This window comes from Varanus komodoensis, unplaced genomic scaffold (genome assembly GCF_004798865.1).
Source record: "Varanus komodoensis strain SLA01 unplaced genomic scaffold, ASM479886v1 scaffold13_3, whole genome shotgun sequence".
Taxonomy (NCBI): domain Eukaryota; kingdom Metazoa; phylum Chordata; class Lepidosauria; order Squamata; family Varanidae; genus Varanus; species Varanus komodoensis.
Window position 1 is genome coordinate 13788910 of NW_025335409.1, and position 20768 is coordinate 13809677.

General features: G+C 37.5%; 1 protein-coding gene across 9 annotated transcripts in view; it reads left to right on the forward strand.

Moving 5' to 3' along the window:
- Positions 1–20768, forward strand: part of KMT2E (lysine methyltransferase 2E (inactive)) — a 68827-nt gene that overhangs the window by 14074 nt on the left and 33985 nt on the right. For 6 of the 9 annotated variants that reach the window (XM_044423231.1, XM_044423228.1, XM_044423226.1 and 3 more), the window contains 8 exons: positions 2594–2778; positions 3901–4015; positions 7661–7890; positions 8779–8859; positions 10579–10637; positions 13488–13660; positions 14334–14372; positions 18317–18529. In XM_044423231.1, coding sequence (XP_044279166.1) covers positions 2708–2778; positions 3901–4015; positions 7661–7890; positions 8779–8859; positions 10579–10637; positions 13488–13660; positions 14334–14372; positions 18317–18529 — 981 coding nt within the window. In that variant the 5' untranslated portion in view covers positions 2594–2707. Of the gene's footprint in view, positions 1–837; positions 879–2593; positions 2779–3900; positions 4016–7660; positions 7891–8088; positions 8198–8778; positions 8860–10578; positions 10638–13487; positions 13661–14333; positions 14373–18316; positions 18530–20768 lie in introns of those variants that run through there. The other 3 variants (XM_044423227.1, XM_044423229.1, XM_044423235.1) reach the window with 2 other exon arrangements.

The window sequence follows — 20768 nt, forward strand, 5'->3', positions numbered from 1 at the left end:
TTAGGCATTGTGATGAACACAGTCAGCTTATTAGAAGGGTTGGGGAGGGGTTTGGGGGGTGTTCTGAAAGAATTTTGATGATCACTAAGAAGATTGTACATTTTCATCATTACATCCCTGTAGTTAGGCACTTGTCCCTCGAGAGTGACCACTCCTCTGTCAAGCAGTTGTCAGACTCAGTTCTCAAGCTCCCCTAGTCAAATGTTGGAAAATGAAGGAAGGCATATTTTTGTGGCGAGAAAGGCTATGTTACTATAAGTTGTTTTATTTGATGTGTTACAGTACAAAATCTGTATTAAATTCAGCTACAAAGGAAGAAAGATTTCTGCTACTTTAATTACCTTTAATAGGAACCTTGTGTGCGTGTGTGTGTTCAAAGTGAGACTTGTTTCTCAAGAAGTACTTTGGTTGGCTAAGCATCATTACAGCCGAGCAAAATCCTAGTCATAATTACGTCAGCTTCCCCTAGATTCCTCATTTCATTTTGGCTACTGTGGAACATAGAAACAAAAACAGTCTCTAGTTTCAGAGAGTATTATTTTTTTTTGAACCAGCAAGAAAATACTTCAAAAAGTTGAATTGGGTTTAATACATATTTAGTCATGATTACGGTAAGATCCATTGAAATCAGTGAGATTTAAGTTAATGAAGACCAACTTGTCCCATTAATTTCAGTGGGTCTCCATTAAGCATTATTAAGTCTGGCTCTAACCCATTAGTTGTAAACCCATAAGTATGTTGAAATGCACACTTCTGAAGTAACTAGTGTCTCCTCTTCAGTTCAAGATTTTCTCTGCTTAGAAAACCAACCTTTTCTATTCTGCATTTTTCTGACAGATGTGTCAGTTTCATTCCTGCTGAGGCAGTCAGAGCAGATGGTAAGCAATGAAATAGTTCAGTCACATTAGGTGTGCTTATATATCCTTTTCCATCCATTTTACAATTAGACAATGTTTTCTAAGCTGGGAGAGTGGGCACAGTGAATTTAAATTCTTAATTCCACAGGCTCTATTTACAGCACCATTGACTGAGCAAGATCTTACTCTGAGACTTGATGAAATATTACATTTGAACGGATATCTTTATTTACAAAATAGTTTATTGTAGCTGTAAAGTATGTACAACATTTTTTAAAAAAATTAAACCCAAGTGAGACTCATAAGCGGCCCAACTTTCAGTGCTCCTGTTGTAGCCCACTTTACTGATGGGCTGTAACAGAATTTTCCTCTACTGGCTAAATTAACAAAACAACAACTTACATATCTCAAGTTTTTTTTTAAAAAAAAGGATACCTGCACACTCATTTGGAGGAAAATGTGTTCAAGTTGTTTTCAGTCTCCTAAAAACAGCTGGTTTGTTTCATACAGGAAACTGCCTATGGCATGAGTGTATATAAAACATTATTAAGCAGGCATACCTATACATTACACATAAAAAGAACAACCAAACCTGAAGCTTTTATTGCAAGTAGTAGTCAAGCACGCACACATATATAAAACCTATTGAGCTAGAAATGGCATTACAAATGGCTTTGGAAATATAATTTGATCTAATTAAACAACATTACTGTCCTCCTTAAGCCATCAGCATTATATAATGCTTTTAAGTGATATGCAGCTAATTTTTCTTTGGTATGGCAGAACTAAGTATAAACCCACTTCTCTCTAAATGTTAGGTTTTCAAAAAGATACCTTGTTGATTCAAAGGGGTATGAGAAATGAAAACTAGAATAAAGGGAAATGAAGCTGCATAGATTACTCAATACTTACTATTTAGGTAGCTTTTACAGTGAATGTCTATAATGGGTTTATGTTGGGGTCAGTTAAATTCGTTCAAAACTATTCAGGTGATACTCTGTAGTCCCAGGGAAACCTTGGATCTGCATGAACCAGTGTGAGGGAAATCATCCAAGAACATATATTTCCCTACTACCATCACCCTATTGCTCCTCCCACCTTGCCAACATGAGGTGGTTACAATAAGGCAGTCCTTTCTCCTTTGGATGTTCCCACCTCCATCAGTAGTACTGGCTCACTTGGGTACAATCCTAAGCCAACTTACCTGAGAGTAAGTTACACTGAGTTTTAAACCATCAGTTAATTAAATGAAGACTCACTATCTTAAATAGTTTTCTATTTATACTATATTTATGTGTTAAAGAAATCTCCTGTTCTAACTTATTAAACCACAGTTATCCCCCCATATTTACATATTTAAATTCACAAATGAACATATATGAAGTCTTCCACATTTTTGCCTCTGTGGACATATTGCAATTATGCACTTATTAACCAGAACTATTTGGAGCTGATCTCAGTATCTAATATATGTAAGAGAATCTGGATGAAGCATGTTTACCTATATTAAGTGCTGAGGTTGTAATTCTAAACACACATATTAAAGAATGAGTACCACTGAATTTAGTGGGAATTACATCTAAGTAGACATGCTTAGCATCGCACTGTAAATAAGCTTCTCAGTCTTAAATAACTTTGCTTTCATAATGGAAGAAAAGAGGTAAGCGGTTTTAATATGTGTTGTTATTTCAAAATAACTAAACTAAAATCTTGTTTTGTTTTTGTTTTGTTAACAGAGTTTGTGGATGCACTTAGATGTTTGCAATGAGCACTGTGGCTGGCATGCCCCAGTGTTTTGGATACCAATGCATAGAACTCCATAGTAATCGAATTTATCAGAAACGAACGTCATGAGCATAGTGGTCCCATTGGGGGTTGATACAGCAGAAACTTCATATTTGGAAATGGCTGCAGGCTCAGAGTAAGTATTATAGTAAAGTTGGTTCTACTTTATGCTTTATTAATCTATATAGTGTTTGCTGCCAATTTTTAGGTATATACAGAGAATCAGTTTGCTATACTTCACTAAAAGTCAAAAGCAGATGGATTAAAAAATTAAATTTCTTAGTTTATTATTTTTCATCACTTGTATGACTAACTTCAGTTGTGTTTGAATATGCATCAAAGTCTGCTTTGGCAGAATTACAGCTTTTAAAATTTTGTGAATATTAAAAGTCATTTTTAAATTATTTAATGGCACTTCATTTACTAAAATCTCAAATTAGTATGTATTATTTTTTTCAGTTAAGAATTTTTATAACATTCTTTATAACATTGGTTCCCCTCCTTCCTTTAGGCTATTTACACTTATGTAGCCTGGTACTAATTGGGAAAATATTTTAGAGTGAAATTTAGAAAGCTCATATGCAACATGTGCGTAAAATTGAGGTAGAGGGAGCCAAAAGCAGTTATGGTTTCCCAGGCCCTAGCCTCTTTAGGGATTATTCTTAGTCTTTCAAAACAAAAGCATGTGAAAACATAAAATGGAGAGGAAGAGAATCATGTAAGCCATCTGGGGTCTTTGCAAAAGGAAAACAAAAATGCTGGGATAAAAATGTAATAATAAAGTTAAAAACCCAGTTTTTCTGCAAATCTGTGGTGCTGTGCTTATTCTACCACTAGATGTCATTGGTGAAATTTATTCAGGTTTCAGATACTGTTAACAGCATATGGACAGACACCTACGCTTCATATGTGTTCATAGAAACAATAAGTATTATTGATACTAATATATTCCTGCCTTGCAGTCATTTCTGTGCAACTGCATTGTGTTGCACAACATTGCATCTGCGTTGTTCAAACTGATTTAGTGTTCACTTAATAGTATGCACCCATACTACTCTAGCAATTTTGAATGAATGCTATAACTGACATTTTGCCAAACATTTTTTCACTTAATTGCTTCAGAACCTTTCAATCTATATTTTTATATCTTGTACTTTCTCATAAAAAGTAATTATTAAGCAGTAATGAAACAAGAAAATGAGATAAAGAATGAATACATGCAAAATCTTAATATGTTAACAACTTGCTTGCCTTTCAGACCTGAATCTGTAGAAGCTAGCCCTGTGGTAGTTGAGAAGTCAAACAGTTATCCACACCAGCTATATAACAGCAGCTCTCATCACTCACACAGTTACATCGGTTTGCCTTATGCAGTAAGTTTTTAAAAGAATTTATTCAAGGTTCTTCAGTAATCAGAACTCTACATGTATCTTGCTCAAATAGCTTTCTCTGGCTTCTTACAGAATCTGGGCATTGAAATAGTAAAATCTCAAGATTCTTACAGAAGAGGCTGGTTTGAGTATCTCATGGTTCTAATACTTGGAGTCACGAATAGTTTTTTTGAACAAAATATATATTTTCCCCTTGTCTTCTAAATAGTCTTGAATTTAAAGCTATTTTAGGTACAATGCCATGGCCTGGCCATCTGGCATCTCTGCCTTGATTGCCATTGCAGTTCACTTCTTGTTAGGGAAAGTTGTTAATAAATAACCATGAAGTGACCATATTTACACACAATCAAAAAAGCTTGTTATGAGCCAAATGTAATTTGCATAATCAGTTGCTTAGCGATAGCTTTTCCTGTCATCTGAACCTGAGTGGCATGGCATGTTGAAGGGTGAAACAGCTTTCAAAACTAAACAAAGCCATGGGTTATGAAAAGGATTGTTTGTATCTGCCTGTCTGGTATATGATTTCTTCAGAACATTCCTTAAAGTAATCAGAATAGCCAGTCAGGTGAAGCTTGGTTTGCAGTGGCATCAAGGTGCTTGGATGTGGTTTACCTTGTGGAGAAATTATTTTAGATATTATGTTTCCTAGATAGATCTGTGAATAAACCGTTAGTAATCTAAGATACCAAAAGTGGATATATCTTGATGATCTCTTTTGGATAATTTTGGTGCACCAGGTTGGTCATTTTGATTACACCTTTACCTGTCCTGTCATTTATCCCCTCAGTGTACCTGTTGTTAGGATTACTGTGTTTTGGAATGTGGCATCAATGAGGTCAATGTCTTACTTTCATTTCATAGATAAATGGCACAGCTGGCACTAGGAACTATCCATGTATAAAGGGAAAGAGTTGTCTTTAGTTCAAGTAGATAAGATATGCCCAGTACTTGAAGTGTACTCCAAGACTGAAAGAATTATGGCTTTGCTCCTAGTTTACTATATTTATACTTTATATCAACATTACTCTTAATATTCAACTCAGATAAACTTCTCTGCTTTGTCATATTATGATTAAAGAATGTGAATGTGTATCTAGAGTCTTGACTAGCCATCATGCTTAGTGATACCTGACAGATTTCCTGGATATAGATGTTAATGAGAAATAGATGTTGAAAGGTAAATATCAAAAAACTCTGGTAAACAATGGAGATTCAGGAAAAGGAACATTCTCCATTTTTCAAAAGTAGAAAATGAATAAAACATGAAAGACAATATTTTGCTATCATTCAGCCAAATTCTCTTTCCAGATCAGTAGCTATACCAGAATCCTACGACTAGAGATTAAATACTTCATTTAGTATAGGCATATGTAGTATACATGATCTTCTTGGTCAATGAGGGGCTAGAGTAGAAGGGAAAGGGTTAATATCTACATCCAGTCAGAAACAAATCACATGGAATGAAAGGGAATCCATTTTGGTCTTGGTTCAGCTTTTCACAAGAAGTACAGTGACTTCCAAACTAGATATAGGAGCTGTGGTTTCTTTTGTAGATATTCTCCTTTTCCTATACCCTTCATAAGAGCTTGGAGGGGCAAAAAGGGAAGTAGATGCCATAACATAGCTCAAAGGAACAGTGAAACAAGGCCAAATTCTTGATAGAGCATCAGAAAAAGTGTCAACTCACCCCAACACAGATGTTACTACATTTGGGATACAGCAAAACAGAAGGATTTTCTGTCACAGGAAAGATAATGGAAAGTTTAAGCAACATCATCTCCTCTCCACAGCCCATGAGTATAGTGCATCTACCAAGCTTGATTATTAATTTGATAGACTCAGTGCCATAGGTGAGATTGCACTTCAAGATTCTACAATAATACTTGCTCACCTTCCCAACTAGTTTGTAGAATTTAACCACTGCATGACAATGGTACTACCACCAGAGATCTTTGAATGCCTATTCTCATGGGTCATTTCAGCTCACCAGACACAGTGAACCCTCCTCAATAAAGTGACAACAGATATCATTCTTTCATACTAGTGGGCACATTCCCTCTCAAAGGGTGTCCAAGGAGCATGGTCTCCAAGTCGTTTATCCCATCACTTTCCTGGTATTGAGACCAGTCTGGCTCATGCTGCAGTCCTACTCCAATATTGTTTTGCCAAGAGCATGTTCTAAGTCAAACCAACAGAATAACAGTGAAAGTGCACATCAGTCAGCAATGGATATTCAATCTGGTGACCTGCAATGGAGGGAGAGCTTGCTTTTGAGTGCATAGTCGATTATTGAGGCTCCCACTTTTGGCATCACAGGATGTCCACTGGATGTATTCCAGTGTCAGTTCTGCACTTGGAGGATGGAAGCAAGTAACCCTTAGAATGTGTTGTCTCCAGAACTGGTGAATACTGTTCTTGTCACCTGTAGAATCTCCATGATTAACAACCATGATGCGACATGTTCAGAAGATAGTGTTACTGCAAATAATCTGAGAACAGGCAAGAATTCCAGATATACTTGAGTTTTTTCAAACTGGCCTGAACAAGAGTCTAGCTAGCAACTCTCAAAATGCAGGTGGTGGCCATTGGGAATGTCTTTAAAAGATGTGGAGAGGCTTCTGTCTCCAGCTCCCCAGAGGGCAGATATTTCTTACATGGTGCATTTTTCATATCCCTACCCATAGTCAATTGGTTACTGTCACGATGTTTGCCATCAGTGCTGAAAGCCCTTGTAGGCTCATTGTATGAACCTTTCCATATCATCCTTATTAAAGAACTTGTGGGAAACCAATTTCTTGATAGAGGTAATGGGTAGGGGAACTTGGGGCTCTTTCAAGGTATGAGCTGCCTTCCTTTTTGTCAACTGGGTGGTATTGAGACCTCACCACCTAGTTCATGCCTAAGTATGCTTTGTGAGCCATGTGGACCAAGAGAATATGCTGCCTATTTTTTTACAGGGCCAACTCATACTAGGGAGAAAAGGTGGCACCTACTTGTTTATGTGGAGTACTGTGGGTATATCTCAAGCACACATGGAACACTAGAAAAGTATTGTAACATACAGAAGCATATCCACTGGTGTAGGTGTAATGCTTTCAGATATCCTATTCCTGCCTGCTCTGCTTCCTTGCTAACCCTGGAAAACTGGATTTATTTTGACAAGGTATTCTGGTTAGTGAAGGAAGGAACAAGCAGTCCCACCCAGTTTAATACTCAGAATGAGGGTTCTAGATTCTATAAAAGGATATATAAGTTCATGTCTGTATGGTGCCCATCAGTAAGTAGACAATTTGCTGGAAATACCTCTTGAGTTTCTTAGCTAAAATAGTTCTAGAAATACTGTATTGGCTGAACCAAGTACAATACTAAGCAGTGTTCCTTTGGTTTTATGTGGACACAAGTCTGTTTCTGATTGGTTCTGCCTTCCACAGAAGTAAGGATTGACTGTTGCAGTCTGCCAATATTTGGAGGGCCATGTATTTCCCATCACTGATTTATATGCTTTGAATATAATAAACCTGCATTTTTATACAAAAGAGAAGAAATATTTGAATTTTATATAAAATATGCATGAATATAAAATAATACTGAAATAAGGTGGGTGATTTGATACATATTACCTTCCAGGACCATAACTATGGTGCCCGCCCTCCTCCAACACCTCCAGCATCTCCTCCTCCATCAGTTCTTATAAGCAAGAATGAAGTAGGCATATATACTGCTCCAAATTTTGATGAGACCTCCAGTGCTACTACTATCAGCACATCTGAAGATGGAAGCTATGGAACTGATATAACCAGGTGCATTTGTGGATTCACACATGATGATGGATATATGATCTGTTGTGACAAATGCAGGTAAAGTAGTCCCATATATGCGACATTCTTAAATTTTTAGACTGTACTTCTGATATTGGACCTCCTTGTCTCTAATTTCTCAGAACCATTTCTCTCTTTAGCAAAACATTGTAGGCATTAAAAGGGCATTATGCAAATAGGAGAGAAATAGAAGCCATCACCATTTTGTCATTGTGATAGCTGCCATTTTGCCTTCAGGATGGACAGGGGAGGTGACAGACCAGCCAAGCCAGCAAAGACTCTCTGCGAGCGGGGGTCATGCTGAGAAGGGTCACAGCTCAGAACTCATTGTTAACCCTGCAGAAGGGTAAGAGGGAGGCACTGGGTGGTGGGGAGCTAGACTAGGAGTTGAACAGCCTTGGTCTGGTTCCCAGGGCCTAGGTTATTTTTGCCATTGGTATGGTGGAATAGCTGTCATGTGACTAGAAGGGGTGCATGGCAAAATAGCAAGGCATGAAAGCAATTTAACAAAAAAGACTGGAAATAATACCATGTGTGTATTGGCAGCAGTTTTCTGTAGAATTGTATTTAAGATTGCCAGACCACTTCAGGAATTTAAGGAGAGCTCAGAGAGCACTTTGTGGGGTTTGTTGGGGAACTCTTTATTCAACAAGGCTTGTGTGCCCATTTTTCATGGGCATCTGAACTTCATATCAGCTGTGAAGTATCTTGTCTACTGTTTTTGAAGATTCATGTTGATGGAAGTGGAGCTTGTTTAAGCAGTAATGGATGATGAGGGATTAAATGGGTGTATTAAATATGGGATGAAATGGTAGGAATGGAGCTTTGGGGAAAACAATTAGCAATAATTGAGGCACTCTTGAAAGTACTCTATAAAGCTTTGAACACTGAGTGAAAGTGTTTTTTTATTTTTTATTCCCATCTAAGTGTTTGGCAGCATATTGATTGCATGGGGATCGACAGGCAGCATATTCCTGACACATACCTCTGTGAGCGTTGTCAACCTAGGTGAGTAGTATGAAGCTTGTAAGAAATAAAATTGACATAAAATTTGAAAGTTGTAGCTAGAATGATCAGAAGATTATATAAGTTCATCTTTATTTATAAAATATTTAACAGTCGTAAACTGTATTGCATATCACAGTGTGCGTAAGTGGCATCTTTTTTTACAGCAAAAATGAACCTACCACCAGAAGTCTTTTGGCTGATGACTAATTTTATCTTCTTTAAAAGTTAACAACTTGTTTATAACATTACATTAACTTGTTTATACCTTAGAATAGGTTTGAAAAAACTAAATGCCTGAATATAGTTGGGAAATACAACTTAATTTCAGATCAGTTAATTACATTGTAGGGACAAAAGTGTGTGTCAAGTGGTAGAATGAGTCTCCTAACTGTTACAGTTATCTGTAGAAATTTATGTGGAGCAGCGAAGAGCCAGAGCAGCTTTTTGTTGCTGCTGTTCTCTTGATCAGGACAATTGGCATTGTGTTGTCACTGCAGAATATCTCATCTGAGGCAAAGTTTTTATACCTGACTCCTCACTCTGTCTGGAACAGTGATTCTGTCAAAGATGATCATGGGGAGAAAATCTGGGATGGCAACTAAATGACACCTTGAGAAACTCTTGTCTCCTTCTCCTAGGCAGCACACTGGCAAAATGAAAGACCATTGCAGGTGGTCAGTTGACTATGCCAGTTTAAACAAAAGGATTTTTTTTCCTTTCATAACTTTGACTGGCAGTGAACTGAGCTAATCACATGTTATATTTTGGGAGGCACAGCCAATGAGGGGTATGGGACTGCCCTTTTCACTGTTCTTGTGCCTGCATTGCTTATGTTCTACCAAAGGCACTGTCCGATTTATTTAGCTCACTGCAAGACACGCAGCTTGGAGAAGAGGAGGAGGAGGAGTTGCTTTTGCTACTTCTTGCTTAAAAGGGGGGGGGGAGGCTGCCCCCCCCCGGTAGAAAAGGAGAGGCAGGAAAGCAGCTCATCTGGTAGACCCTCAATTCTCATGGCTACTCTGCCTGTAGGACTGAAGAGTGTGTGCAGCTGACTTTCCAAATGCTTTCATTTGGAAGAATGCATTGGAGTGAAAATAGCTACAGTACCCATAAGAACTGGGGACTGAATGCAGTGACCATTCCACAGCAAAACTGTGCAGGAGTGAATGGAAAGAACGCCAGTTAATTCTTTTTCACAATATAGTATTATTTATTTTAGTTCCATGGTTTCTGCTGTGTATTTTAATTCAGAAAGTATCTCCAAGACAGCTTACATAAAATAACACACAATTAAAGTATCTCTACATATTTCAGTGGATTTAGCTAAATAGTTCAGTACTTACACATTGTCCTTCCCCTTTTTCTCTTAATAAGTGAAGCTAGAATACTAGCACATCAAGGGCATCTAAATGTAACTGAATCCTTTATTTCTGTTGTGACTTGATACTGATACATCTTTGTGTTTCATTGGGTTTTATATGAAATGTAAAATTCTTGAAGTAGAAAGCCTTCTTAGTAGTAGTTTAAATAGTAACTGTGAGTAGTGAAAATTAACATAGAACAGTGTGTGGAAACAGCTATTTTATATCTCTTTATCTTATAAGATCTTATCTTTTTCTTCATTGAACATGCAGTTTCTGTTTTCTAATGTTTAGAGATTTCTAATGTTCAAGCAATGTATTAACACTTGTTTTCCATTTTATTTCTTTTTCTCCACAGGAGTTTGGATAAAGAAAGGGCAATGTTGCTACAGCGTAGAAAAAGGGAAAATATGTCAGGTTGGTATATGTCACTGATACTCAACTATACAGACATATTCTCATCCATGTCTTGTCCTGTTCTGCTGTTCATATTTTTGCATATGGGTGGAATGATTTTTAAATACTTTATAATGAATGTTTATTTTTTTTCTTTAAGTGTTCCATGGTGAACTGGAAGTTTCCAGGTTAATTCCAGGTGGTAACCTTGAGGGAAAGGAGACAGCATCCTCAGTGTTCAGAAATTTGCAAATGTCAATATTATTTTTCTTTTACAAGTACTGCAGATAAAATTACTACAACAAATGGGAAAATGTTCTGTTTCTTTAGGCTAGGGATTCTATTCATGGATGGAACTGATGGATTTCCAATTAATTCTTTTCTAAAGAAATTGCTTTTCTACAAATTGCTTCTATCTTCTAAGATGCAGGTTTATATTTTGTTCTCTGGGTTTGCATTGAAAATGAGACAGACAAGTGGTAGAGAAAACTATTGAAAGAATTAAAGGTGTGTGTTTATTATTCTTGCTTCTTCTTCGGTGGTGTTAGTTCATAAAACACTAATTTTATTTCAGGTGAATTAATTTCATTCCTAATGTTGCAAGGAAATTAATTAACATTTTCCCATTTATTTCTGTCCTGCCCCTTTAGCCAAAATGGCCAAAAGTTTCAGCTGACAATCAAGAAATTGTACAACCCCTTTTCTATTATGTCTGGCTTTATACGAGGGGCGTTCAATGTATTCTCGGTATCAGCATGAAGAAAAAGGAATAATTTTTATTTTTCAATGTAATCCCCCATACACTTACTACATCTAGAAATTAACTTTTCAATTCCCTGTAAAAAAATGCCCTTCCTCCTTGTCTAAAAAATGTGCGTTAATTGCCACCTTGAGCTCTTCATTGTCGGAAAATTGCTTTCCACGAAGATCTTTTTTGAATTCAGGAATAGGTAGTAGTCACTGGGGACCAGGTCCGAGCTATAGGGTGGGTGGTTTATTTCTTCAGAACCACAGTCCCACACAGCAGCCTTCGAAACGCACGCTGTGTGAATGGGCACGTTGTCGTGAAGAAGCAACACACCTGCGGTCAGTTTTCCTCGCTTTTTTTCTTTAATTGCTTCTCTTAAATTACGCAGAGTGGTTGCATAAGATGCTGCATTTATGATTTCACCTTTTTTCATGTATTTGATCAATAAAATTCCCTTTGAGTCCCAAAATGCTGTGGCCATGATTTTTCCAGCCGATGGAGTGACTGTGAATTTCTTTGGAGGGTCAGCACCTTTTTTATGTCACTGCATGGTCTCCTGCTTACTTTCAGGGTCATAGTGATGAACCCAAGTTTCAGCTCCAGTAACAATCCGGTTGAAAATACTCAATGGATCTTCACCACAGAGCTCTAAAAACTCCCTACAGCACTCGACTCGCACTTGTTTCTGAGGTGCCATGAGCATTCGCGGCACCCATTTTGCAGGGACCCTTGAAAGGTTAAGATGGTCATGAAAAATAGTAAATACGGTACCAACGGATAGGTTTGTCATCTCTGCTAACATTTTGATTTTTATTCGGGCATCTTCCAGTACAAGTTTCTCAATTTTTTTCACATTTTCTTTCGTAGTGGCAGTAACTGGCCCGTCTTCAGTGCTTTCTCTGCCCCTTTTAAATTCACTTGACCACTTTTGAACAGTAGATAATGAAGGTTCAGAATCCTGGTAAACAGCCACCATCTCTTTGTGAATGATTTTTTGACTTTTTCCTTGTTTTGTAAGAAACTTAATTACAGCGCTGTGCTCGATTTTCTTCAACATTGTCGCATCAGTCATCATGGTCGTCTTTCACTGAGGATTACTAGGGAACTAATGATCACACTTATTTGAAATTTATACCCTCAGATAGTGTCATTAGCTAATGAAATAATTAAATTACCCACATCAATAGCAAATCAACCCGATACTGAGAATACATTGAACACCCCTTGTATTTGGTTCTTCTGAGAGACAAGTGGATGCTGGGGAAGGCATTTGATAAATCAATAGCATATTTTTGGAAGCTCACTTGGGTAGATACATCTGTGATATATTTGAAAACCACCTGTTAGACAACCTAGACCTCAATCTGGAAACGAATAAAAAGCTGAAGTCATTGTGTTGAAAGACAAAGCATTCATTTATGCATATGAAAGGGGAGAAGAATCTTGTGGACAGGCTATTTTTCACCCTTCCTAGAGTTACTGAATCTACTAGTGCTTAAAACTTGATAATGGCTTATTTCTTTGGTTACAGTGGCGACAGTAGTACATGCTCCAGCATATATGTTTCTCGTCCTTTTATAAATAAAACTCGTTGGCTAAAAAGAGTTAGCTCAAGGAAAAGAAAAGCCATGAAATACACTGGGTGACTTAGGCCAGTCATTGATTCTTATCTCACAGGGGGTTCTGAGGATGAAATGGAAAGGTAGTGAAACTGGTAGGCTTGCTTGAGTTCCTTGCAAGAGGAAGAAAGGAGGGTATAAATGTAGTATAAATGTAATGTAATAATATAATAACTATATTGTAAGTATATATTGAACCTCAAAAAAAGAAGGGAGAAAGGGATTAAGCTATTGTAAGAAACTGAATTCTTTAACTAAAATTTGATTTAAATAGTATTTTATGCCCCTGAAAAAGTGTTCACTAATTTGGGTGCAAAACTCATGTGGCTTTTCTTTTGTCTCTCTCCATTCCCAAACCTGATCAGTTAACTGTTTTTATTTACTACAGTTTTCATAAATGATGTTACTTTTGCAAATGAAAACTTTCAGTTAGCATTTATTTAAGAGATAATTATGAAAAATGATTATAAGCTACATCTCTTTCCTACCTTTGTGTTATTACAGATGGGGATACCAGTGCAACAGAGAGTGGTGATGAAGTTCCTGTAGAATTATATACTGCTTTTCAGCATACACCAACCACAATTACTTTAACTGCTACACGAGTTACCAAAGTCACAGATAAGAAACGGAAAAAAAGTGGGGAGAAAGAACAAAACATCACAAAATGTAAAAAGGTAAGCTAATTTAACTTGCACCATAATATTTACAGAGGCTGTTCTGTAAGACCTTTTATGTTTTCTAGCCTAAATATCACTAATTTGATATAAGGTCTGATTTGGATCTCTAATCTTTAGACATATGACAGTGAAAAACCTGAAGAAGCAATGTCATTCTCTTGAGATCTGGGGGCAGTTCTCTACATTGCCCCAAAAATGGGCTGTTACTGAATAAAACTAAAGGGAACGGGCAGAAGCCAGCTGAGGTAAGGGTAAAGATGAGATGAAGTGGTGCACAGGAACAGCACTCTTAAGGCAAGAAAAAGATAGATACAAAGGATTGGGGAAAGGGAGATGGAGGTTGTGGAAATAACGAACTTGGGACAGAAACTCTGCCTGCCTGCCAAATTATAGCTGATTTTAATAGTCGCATTGATTATATGTTCCCACAATTTATGTAGTAGCCTTTTGAGTGTACAAAAACATTTAATAAGTTATCCAGATCTCAGAATTAATTATGTAATACTGATTTAAAAATAACCTCACTTGTGAAGAGAAATGCTTTTAAATTCTATTTACATCTTCTCTGCAAGATATGTGTTTTATCCGTTGTTGTCTGCTGTAGTTCATATTGAGAATATTGAGAATTTAAAAATATTCTTACAAATTGACGTTTTACATTTTGTTTCAGGCTTTCCGAGAAGGTTCTAGGAAATCTTCAAGAGTTAAGGTAATGAATGCATTGTTTAAATTTTTGCTACTTTTTTATTTTAGTGCAGCAAAATCTTCACAGTCCATGTTGTTCATTATCATAGTGTTTTCAGGAGAGTCAATGGGCTATCAGTCAAACTTTCTTGTCTGTTTTTTATTTTTAAATTTGTATTTAATTGTTTATACCCTGCTTTCCCAAAGAATAATGTTCAAATCTGCTAACAATATTAACTGTTCACAAAAACAGTAAAACAGTAATGAAATGATAAAAGTAAGGAATAGATAAAATTCAAATAGTAGCATAACACAGTGTCACAAAGATCTCTGAGGTTATCTACAGTGCAGTTGTAGTGGTAAAATACCTAGAAGGTCAGCCAAAACACACACTAAAGAGAGATCAGACAGCCTGGCAATAGACCAGGGATGGGAAAAGTCTCTTTCTAGATGTTGCTGGCTATAATTTATTATGAGGCAGTGAGGATAACAAACAGTATCTTGTTGACACAGTCCTTTCCATTGCTGCCCAGCAGAGCTTTTTAAAATTTTCTGGACCCAGGGACATTTTAGAAGCATCTCAGGCCTACTGGTATTAACATGCTGGGCACTTACAGGAAAAACAATCTCTTGTCTCTGCTGGGACTTGGATTCCAGGGTTAAAGCAGCTGAATCTGTGGAGGCATCCAGAGCACAGCTTACTCTGGTTTTATTGGCTATGTTTCAGTTTGGTACAGCTTGAGGATGTGGACAAGGTGGTTGGCCAGGTTTGTGAGGTTATTCAGAGGTTTGAGGTGTGTTGCTGATGAGATGCAGTTCTACTTCTCCTTTCATCATCAGCAGGTGAGGCTTGGATGTGCTAAACCAATGCCTGGCCATGACAATAGACTGAATGAGGGCTATCAAACCGAAACTCAATCCAGACAAGACTCAAATGCTGTTGATGGGTTTCACACTCCCTGAAGGAGCAAGTTTGTAGCTTGCACATGCTCCTTGATCCATCTTTGTCACCTGAAGCTCAGATGACCTCAGTGGCCTTCTACTAGCTTCAGCTGGTGGTCTGCCTACATCCATATCTGGACAGAGATAGCCTGGCTTCAGTAATTGGTGCTCTGATAATCTCTAAATTAGATTATTGCAATGTACTCTATGTGGGGCTGTCCTAGAAGATGGTTCAGAAACTGTAGCTGCTGCACAATGTAGCAGCCAGACTAATAAGTGGAGTCCACAGGTCCAAACACATAAGATTGGTTCTGGCCCACTTGCACTGGCTGTTTGTATGCTTCTGGTCCCAATTCAAGGTGCTGGTTTTAATTTATAAAGCTTTATATGGCTTAGGACTGCAATAACTGTCAGAGTGCCTCTCCCCAGCTATGATCTACTTAGACACTATGCTCAACCTTTGTCACTTTCCTCCAAGTGCCATTTCTGAGGGAAGTGTAGAGGATAGCAACAAGGAGGAGGTCTTTTCTCTGTGGCTGCTCCCTGCTTATTGAACAACCTCCCCACTGCAACCTTTCTGGCACCAAAATTATCAGTCTGACCCACTTGCACTGGTTAAGATGGCCCTCTGGGTGCCCAAGAGCTTGAGGGGATTGCTCATCCTGGGTGTTTTACTGAGTCTTTCTTTGCTATTGTCTGGTTTTAACTTTTTTAAACTTTTAAGGTATTTCTGATTTTATATATTTTATTGCATTATATTTTCTGGTTTATGGACTGTGGTAAACCACCCAGAGAACTTCAGCTGTGGGACAACATTGGGGGGGGGGGGGAGGAGATGATGATGATGTTGATATAACTCCTAGCACCCCTCCATTGGCTATGGTGGGTTGGGGAGATGGGAGTTTCAGTCGACCAGCCTCTAGGGGGCTGTGTATTCCCCATCCCTACTAATAGACCAAATGTGTCCCAAAACAGAAAGGATTACCGTATTGGAAGGTTAGTAGTGGAGGAGCAACACAGACATCCCAAGAAAGGACATTCCAGAGCCATAGAGAAGGCAGTCACTTGTTAAGTCACACAAAAAGATTGCTGTTGGCTATCTTAATGAATAGGCAAACTAGAGGCTCAAAATGGCAGTATCCTGATTGTAAATGGTATAGGGCTATAACAGGCATAACCAACACTTTGAATTGGACCCAGAAATCATTTAGAAGCCAGTTGAGATATTACAACAAGAACGCCACTTGCTTGATACCTGGCCACCACATTGTGGCCTATTTGTATTTTTTTACACTCTTCAAAGGTGGTACCATATAGAGCACATTATATTAATGCAAACATAATTAAACTAAGGCATATGTCACAATTGTGCACTAGCCATATATTCTTGACCATAGCCATCACCTGGAGATCCATAATCAAAGCTGAATTCAGTAGCACCTGACTAAGATGCTGGCTTTTCAAGGGAAGTCCTGTCTCATCCAGAGCAACCAGAACCATTATTTCCAAATGAGGGTTCTTGCTGAAGAGGAACACAGTTGTTTATCTTGATCCAGTCTTCTACCAACCTGAAACAGTTTCACAGTTGCAACAGCCTCCTTGGGACAAGATGGAAAGGAGAGAGAGAACCAAGTATTATCTAAATATGACATCACACTCTGTACCTCCTGACCTCATCTCCCAGGGATTTTATAACAGACTTTTCCCAGTTATTTCATGTACATGTTAATCAGCCTTGAGCAGACAGAATAGATTGCTAAAGGAATCCCAACAGTCAAGACAATTGACAAGAGTCTTTTAGCATGAACTTCCTGATACTTCCCTCCAGGAGGTCCTAGAACTACAGTAAAACAGTGCACCCAAGCCCCACTCAGACTGGAGAGTCCAGAACATGATATACCTTAGTAGAGGGTGGATTTGTAGAACTCTGCTTCCTCAGTCTAGCAGTGACAATCATGCTTGAGAAAGGATCTAGCTCAATGAAGAGCATATATTTGCATGCAGAAGTTCTTGGGTTTGATCTCCAGCATTGCCAGGAGGGATTGGAAAAACCCTGCCTGAATCTCTGAAGAGCTACTGCCAGGCAATACTGAGCTTGATGAGCCTGTGGTCTGACTCAGTATAAAACAATTTCCTATGTTTCTGTAGTTCAGTGTTGAGGCTGAACTTGGAAAGTTAAATTAGGCCCTGAGCATGAATTGCAGGATGACCTACCCTTACTTAACTGACTTACTTAAATGGGGATGTAACAAACTCATATCCTTATAAAGGCATAACTGAGTTTCAAGAAAATAAAAGACAAACTCTCTGCCATTTCTTCAAAATTTGGCTTGTTTAATTGGACAAGAAAAAGAAAAGGAAGGTGCCCAAATGCCAGACTCGATCCAAGAGAGGACATATTGAGGTATCTCAATCATTTCTCAATGGATCTGGTTGAAAAATCACCAGCTATTGGTAACTATCACCTAGATACTCATTGCTAAATTTCAGACATTTTGACCATATTGGTTGGATTTTATTAGCATACCTATTTAATTGTATGTTGCTTCAGACATTAACTAACTGAACTGATGAGGGGGGCACGGCATGTTCATTTGCTCATGGAAGGTAAATGCTTGGTAGCCTAGCGCCTGTAAAGAATGTAAAGTTGTCAGCTGGCTAAGATAAAAATTCACACAGGAGTAGACCAAGAACAGAGAAGATGTTCCAAGACACTACGAAGTTAAAAGGCAGAAGTAGATGAACAGTGAGAGAGTTGTATCAGGATTCTTCTACCTTGGTTCGTGTTCTTTAAGTTAAAAACAGCTGCCAGATTGCAGGACAAGGGATGGATGGAAGGAATGGGGCTACATTGCTGCATGAGAGGCTGATGAATTTGCAGGTACTGTTTTATTCCTGGCGAGGAGGCTGAATTTCACATTGATTTGCACTAACTAGCTTTCTTTGAATTTTATACTAAAACTTTGTATACACTAAATTGCCCTGAAAACACAGCTTCTAAGTTTATATTTGTTTATTGTGATTTAGGGCTCAGCTCCAGAGATTGATCCTTCTGATAGTTCAAACTTTGGATGGGAAACTAAAATCAAGGCATGGATGGATCGTTATGAAGAAGCAAACAACAACCAGTATAGTGAAGGCGTTCAAAGAGAGGCACAAAGAATAGCTTTGAGATTAGGAAATGGAGATGACAAAAAAGAAGTGATCACCAGCAGTTCAATCTTCAAACCTCCAGTAGAGGTAAATAAAAGAATGGTAAAAAATCTGACTTTTATAACATAAACTCTTGTACTTCTCTAAGCAGAAGTATAGTTTGCTGTGTTAGAGGCTACATCTTTCTCTTGAAGTTTTCTGAACGTTTTTAGTATGGAGAAAGTATTTCCTCATTCGTTAATTGATTTACATTCTGAAATACCTACAATGAATGAGGAATGGGTTATTTGCCATGGTCATTCAACTATCAGAATCAATTACTAGTCAACTCTCACAGTTGAAAACATTTTAAAGACCATTAACATCTCTTCAAATCAAGAGCATCCTTGCTGTTTAACATTTAACTTTAAGTGATAGTAGCAATGTGTAGTAGTTTTGCACTGCAATCCTATGCAGTGACTTATGAGTAAGCACTATGGAGCGTATGAGTAAATATAATTATGATTGTGCTATAAATTATTCTGCCTAGCCACAGAAGAGTTACAATGTAAGCAAAAGGCAAACATTAATTTTTTCTTAATTGGAGGGAATATCATATTGATATAAGCAGACAAGCAGTGAATACATGCAAGGAACTAAAGCTGTCAATATGATTTCCATTAAGGGCCCAGCATTCTTTATAAACTTCACGTAGTGTATTGCACGCTCTCTATATACAATACAGTACAATGCAATACTATGCAATGTGTTTAAGGACAACATTGATAGCTGTCCTGTATAAAAGCCAGAACCATACAGAAGGACCTTCTGTCTTCCATATAGTAGCTGTTGATTTACAGAATCTAGTCAACTTATAACTCAGTGCCAGCTTTTGGGGAGCGGTAAGATACAGGTAAATAACTTCCCTCAAAATTTTTAATTAGTTCATGTAAGTGGTAGAAAATATTCTTTCCTCTGATTACTGCTACCTAGTGGATAACTGTCATGCATTGTTCTTTTTTAATGTCCTGGGAAGCAGCTTAATGATTGCGCTGGCTCAAGTCAGAAACATACTCCCTTCTCCACTGTTAACCTCAGTGGAAAATTACACTGCATTCTATGCAGTTATTCCTGTTACTAAAATTTGGGTTAAAGCGACAAGTATTGAGAAAAATTGTATTTCTTTTAAAAGGTGATATATCTGCCCAGAAAGCTTTGCCCGTAGGGCAGTATAGAAATGAAATAAATAAATAATTACAAAAATGCTTATGAAAGGCAATAGTTTTTTAAGGATACTTCCAGAAAAAAATTAAACAGTAAAGTTTTGATGCAAAGCTCATGTATTTGTACTCGTGGGGTAAATAAGAAACATATATATAGCTCTCTTATTCAGAACTGCCTTTGAGGGCTAGATAATCCCTTCTTTTCAAAGAGCAACAGGAAAACAAAACAAAATGTTCATGTATCTGATTTCATTTGAATGGCTTTCATTTCGCTTGTGATACTATGATTCCTGCTGGAATTACTGTTGGCCAAATCATCCCTCATTTCTAGGAAAACTTACTGACTCTTAAGAGAAATAACAAATAGAAACTCTTTGCTTTCCACTGAATTTTTGAAACTTTTCTCTGAATTTTTTGTACCAGCTGCATAAAAATAGCAATCTATACTCTCAGCCTTTTAAACATCTGGGAATTATAGAGAAATGTCCTAGTATAAATAATGGATTTCTTCAAAAAAAATATAATTGCATCACTCTAGGTAGAAGCAATATATGGTGAAGTGATTTTATGTCTTATCAGCTATTCTTCTCAATGCTTGTGCCATATTTTCCTGGTTGGAATTTCCCATTAAAGTAAAAAACTGAGATGTATAGTGCTTTAGGTGTCATACAAATAAATGGAGATCTACATGGCTGTGTAATAACAAACACATTAGTAGCAATAATAATGCTATGTTCAAAAGAAATAGAACAAAGCAAAAAGTTAAACTATTGTGCATTTTAAGCTGCTGTTGTTGGTACATGCCGCCAAATCATCTCTGACCTAAGGCAACTATATAAATTAGTGCCCTCAAAATGTCCTGTCCTTGACAGCCCTGCTCAGCATTTGTAAACTCAAGGCTGAGGCTTCCTTTATGGAGTCAATCCATCTCACATTTGATCTTCCCCTTCTTCATCTGCCTTCAATTTTCCCTAGCATTTTTGTCTTCTCCAGTGAGTCTTACTTTCTCATGATGTGTACTTACATTTTATTTACTGTCACTATACCCACATTTACCATGTTCAAAATACTGCATCCTTTTTATCAAGGGACACCAAACGAGAAAGGCACTTGGTGTAAAGCAT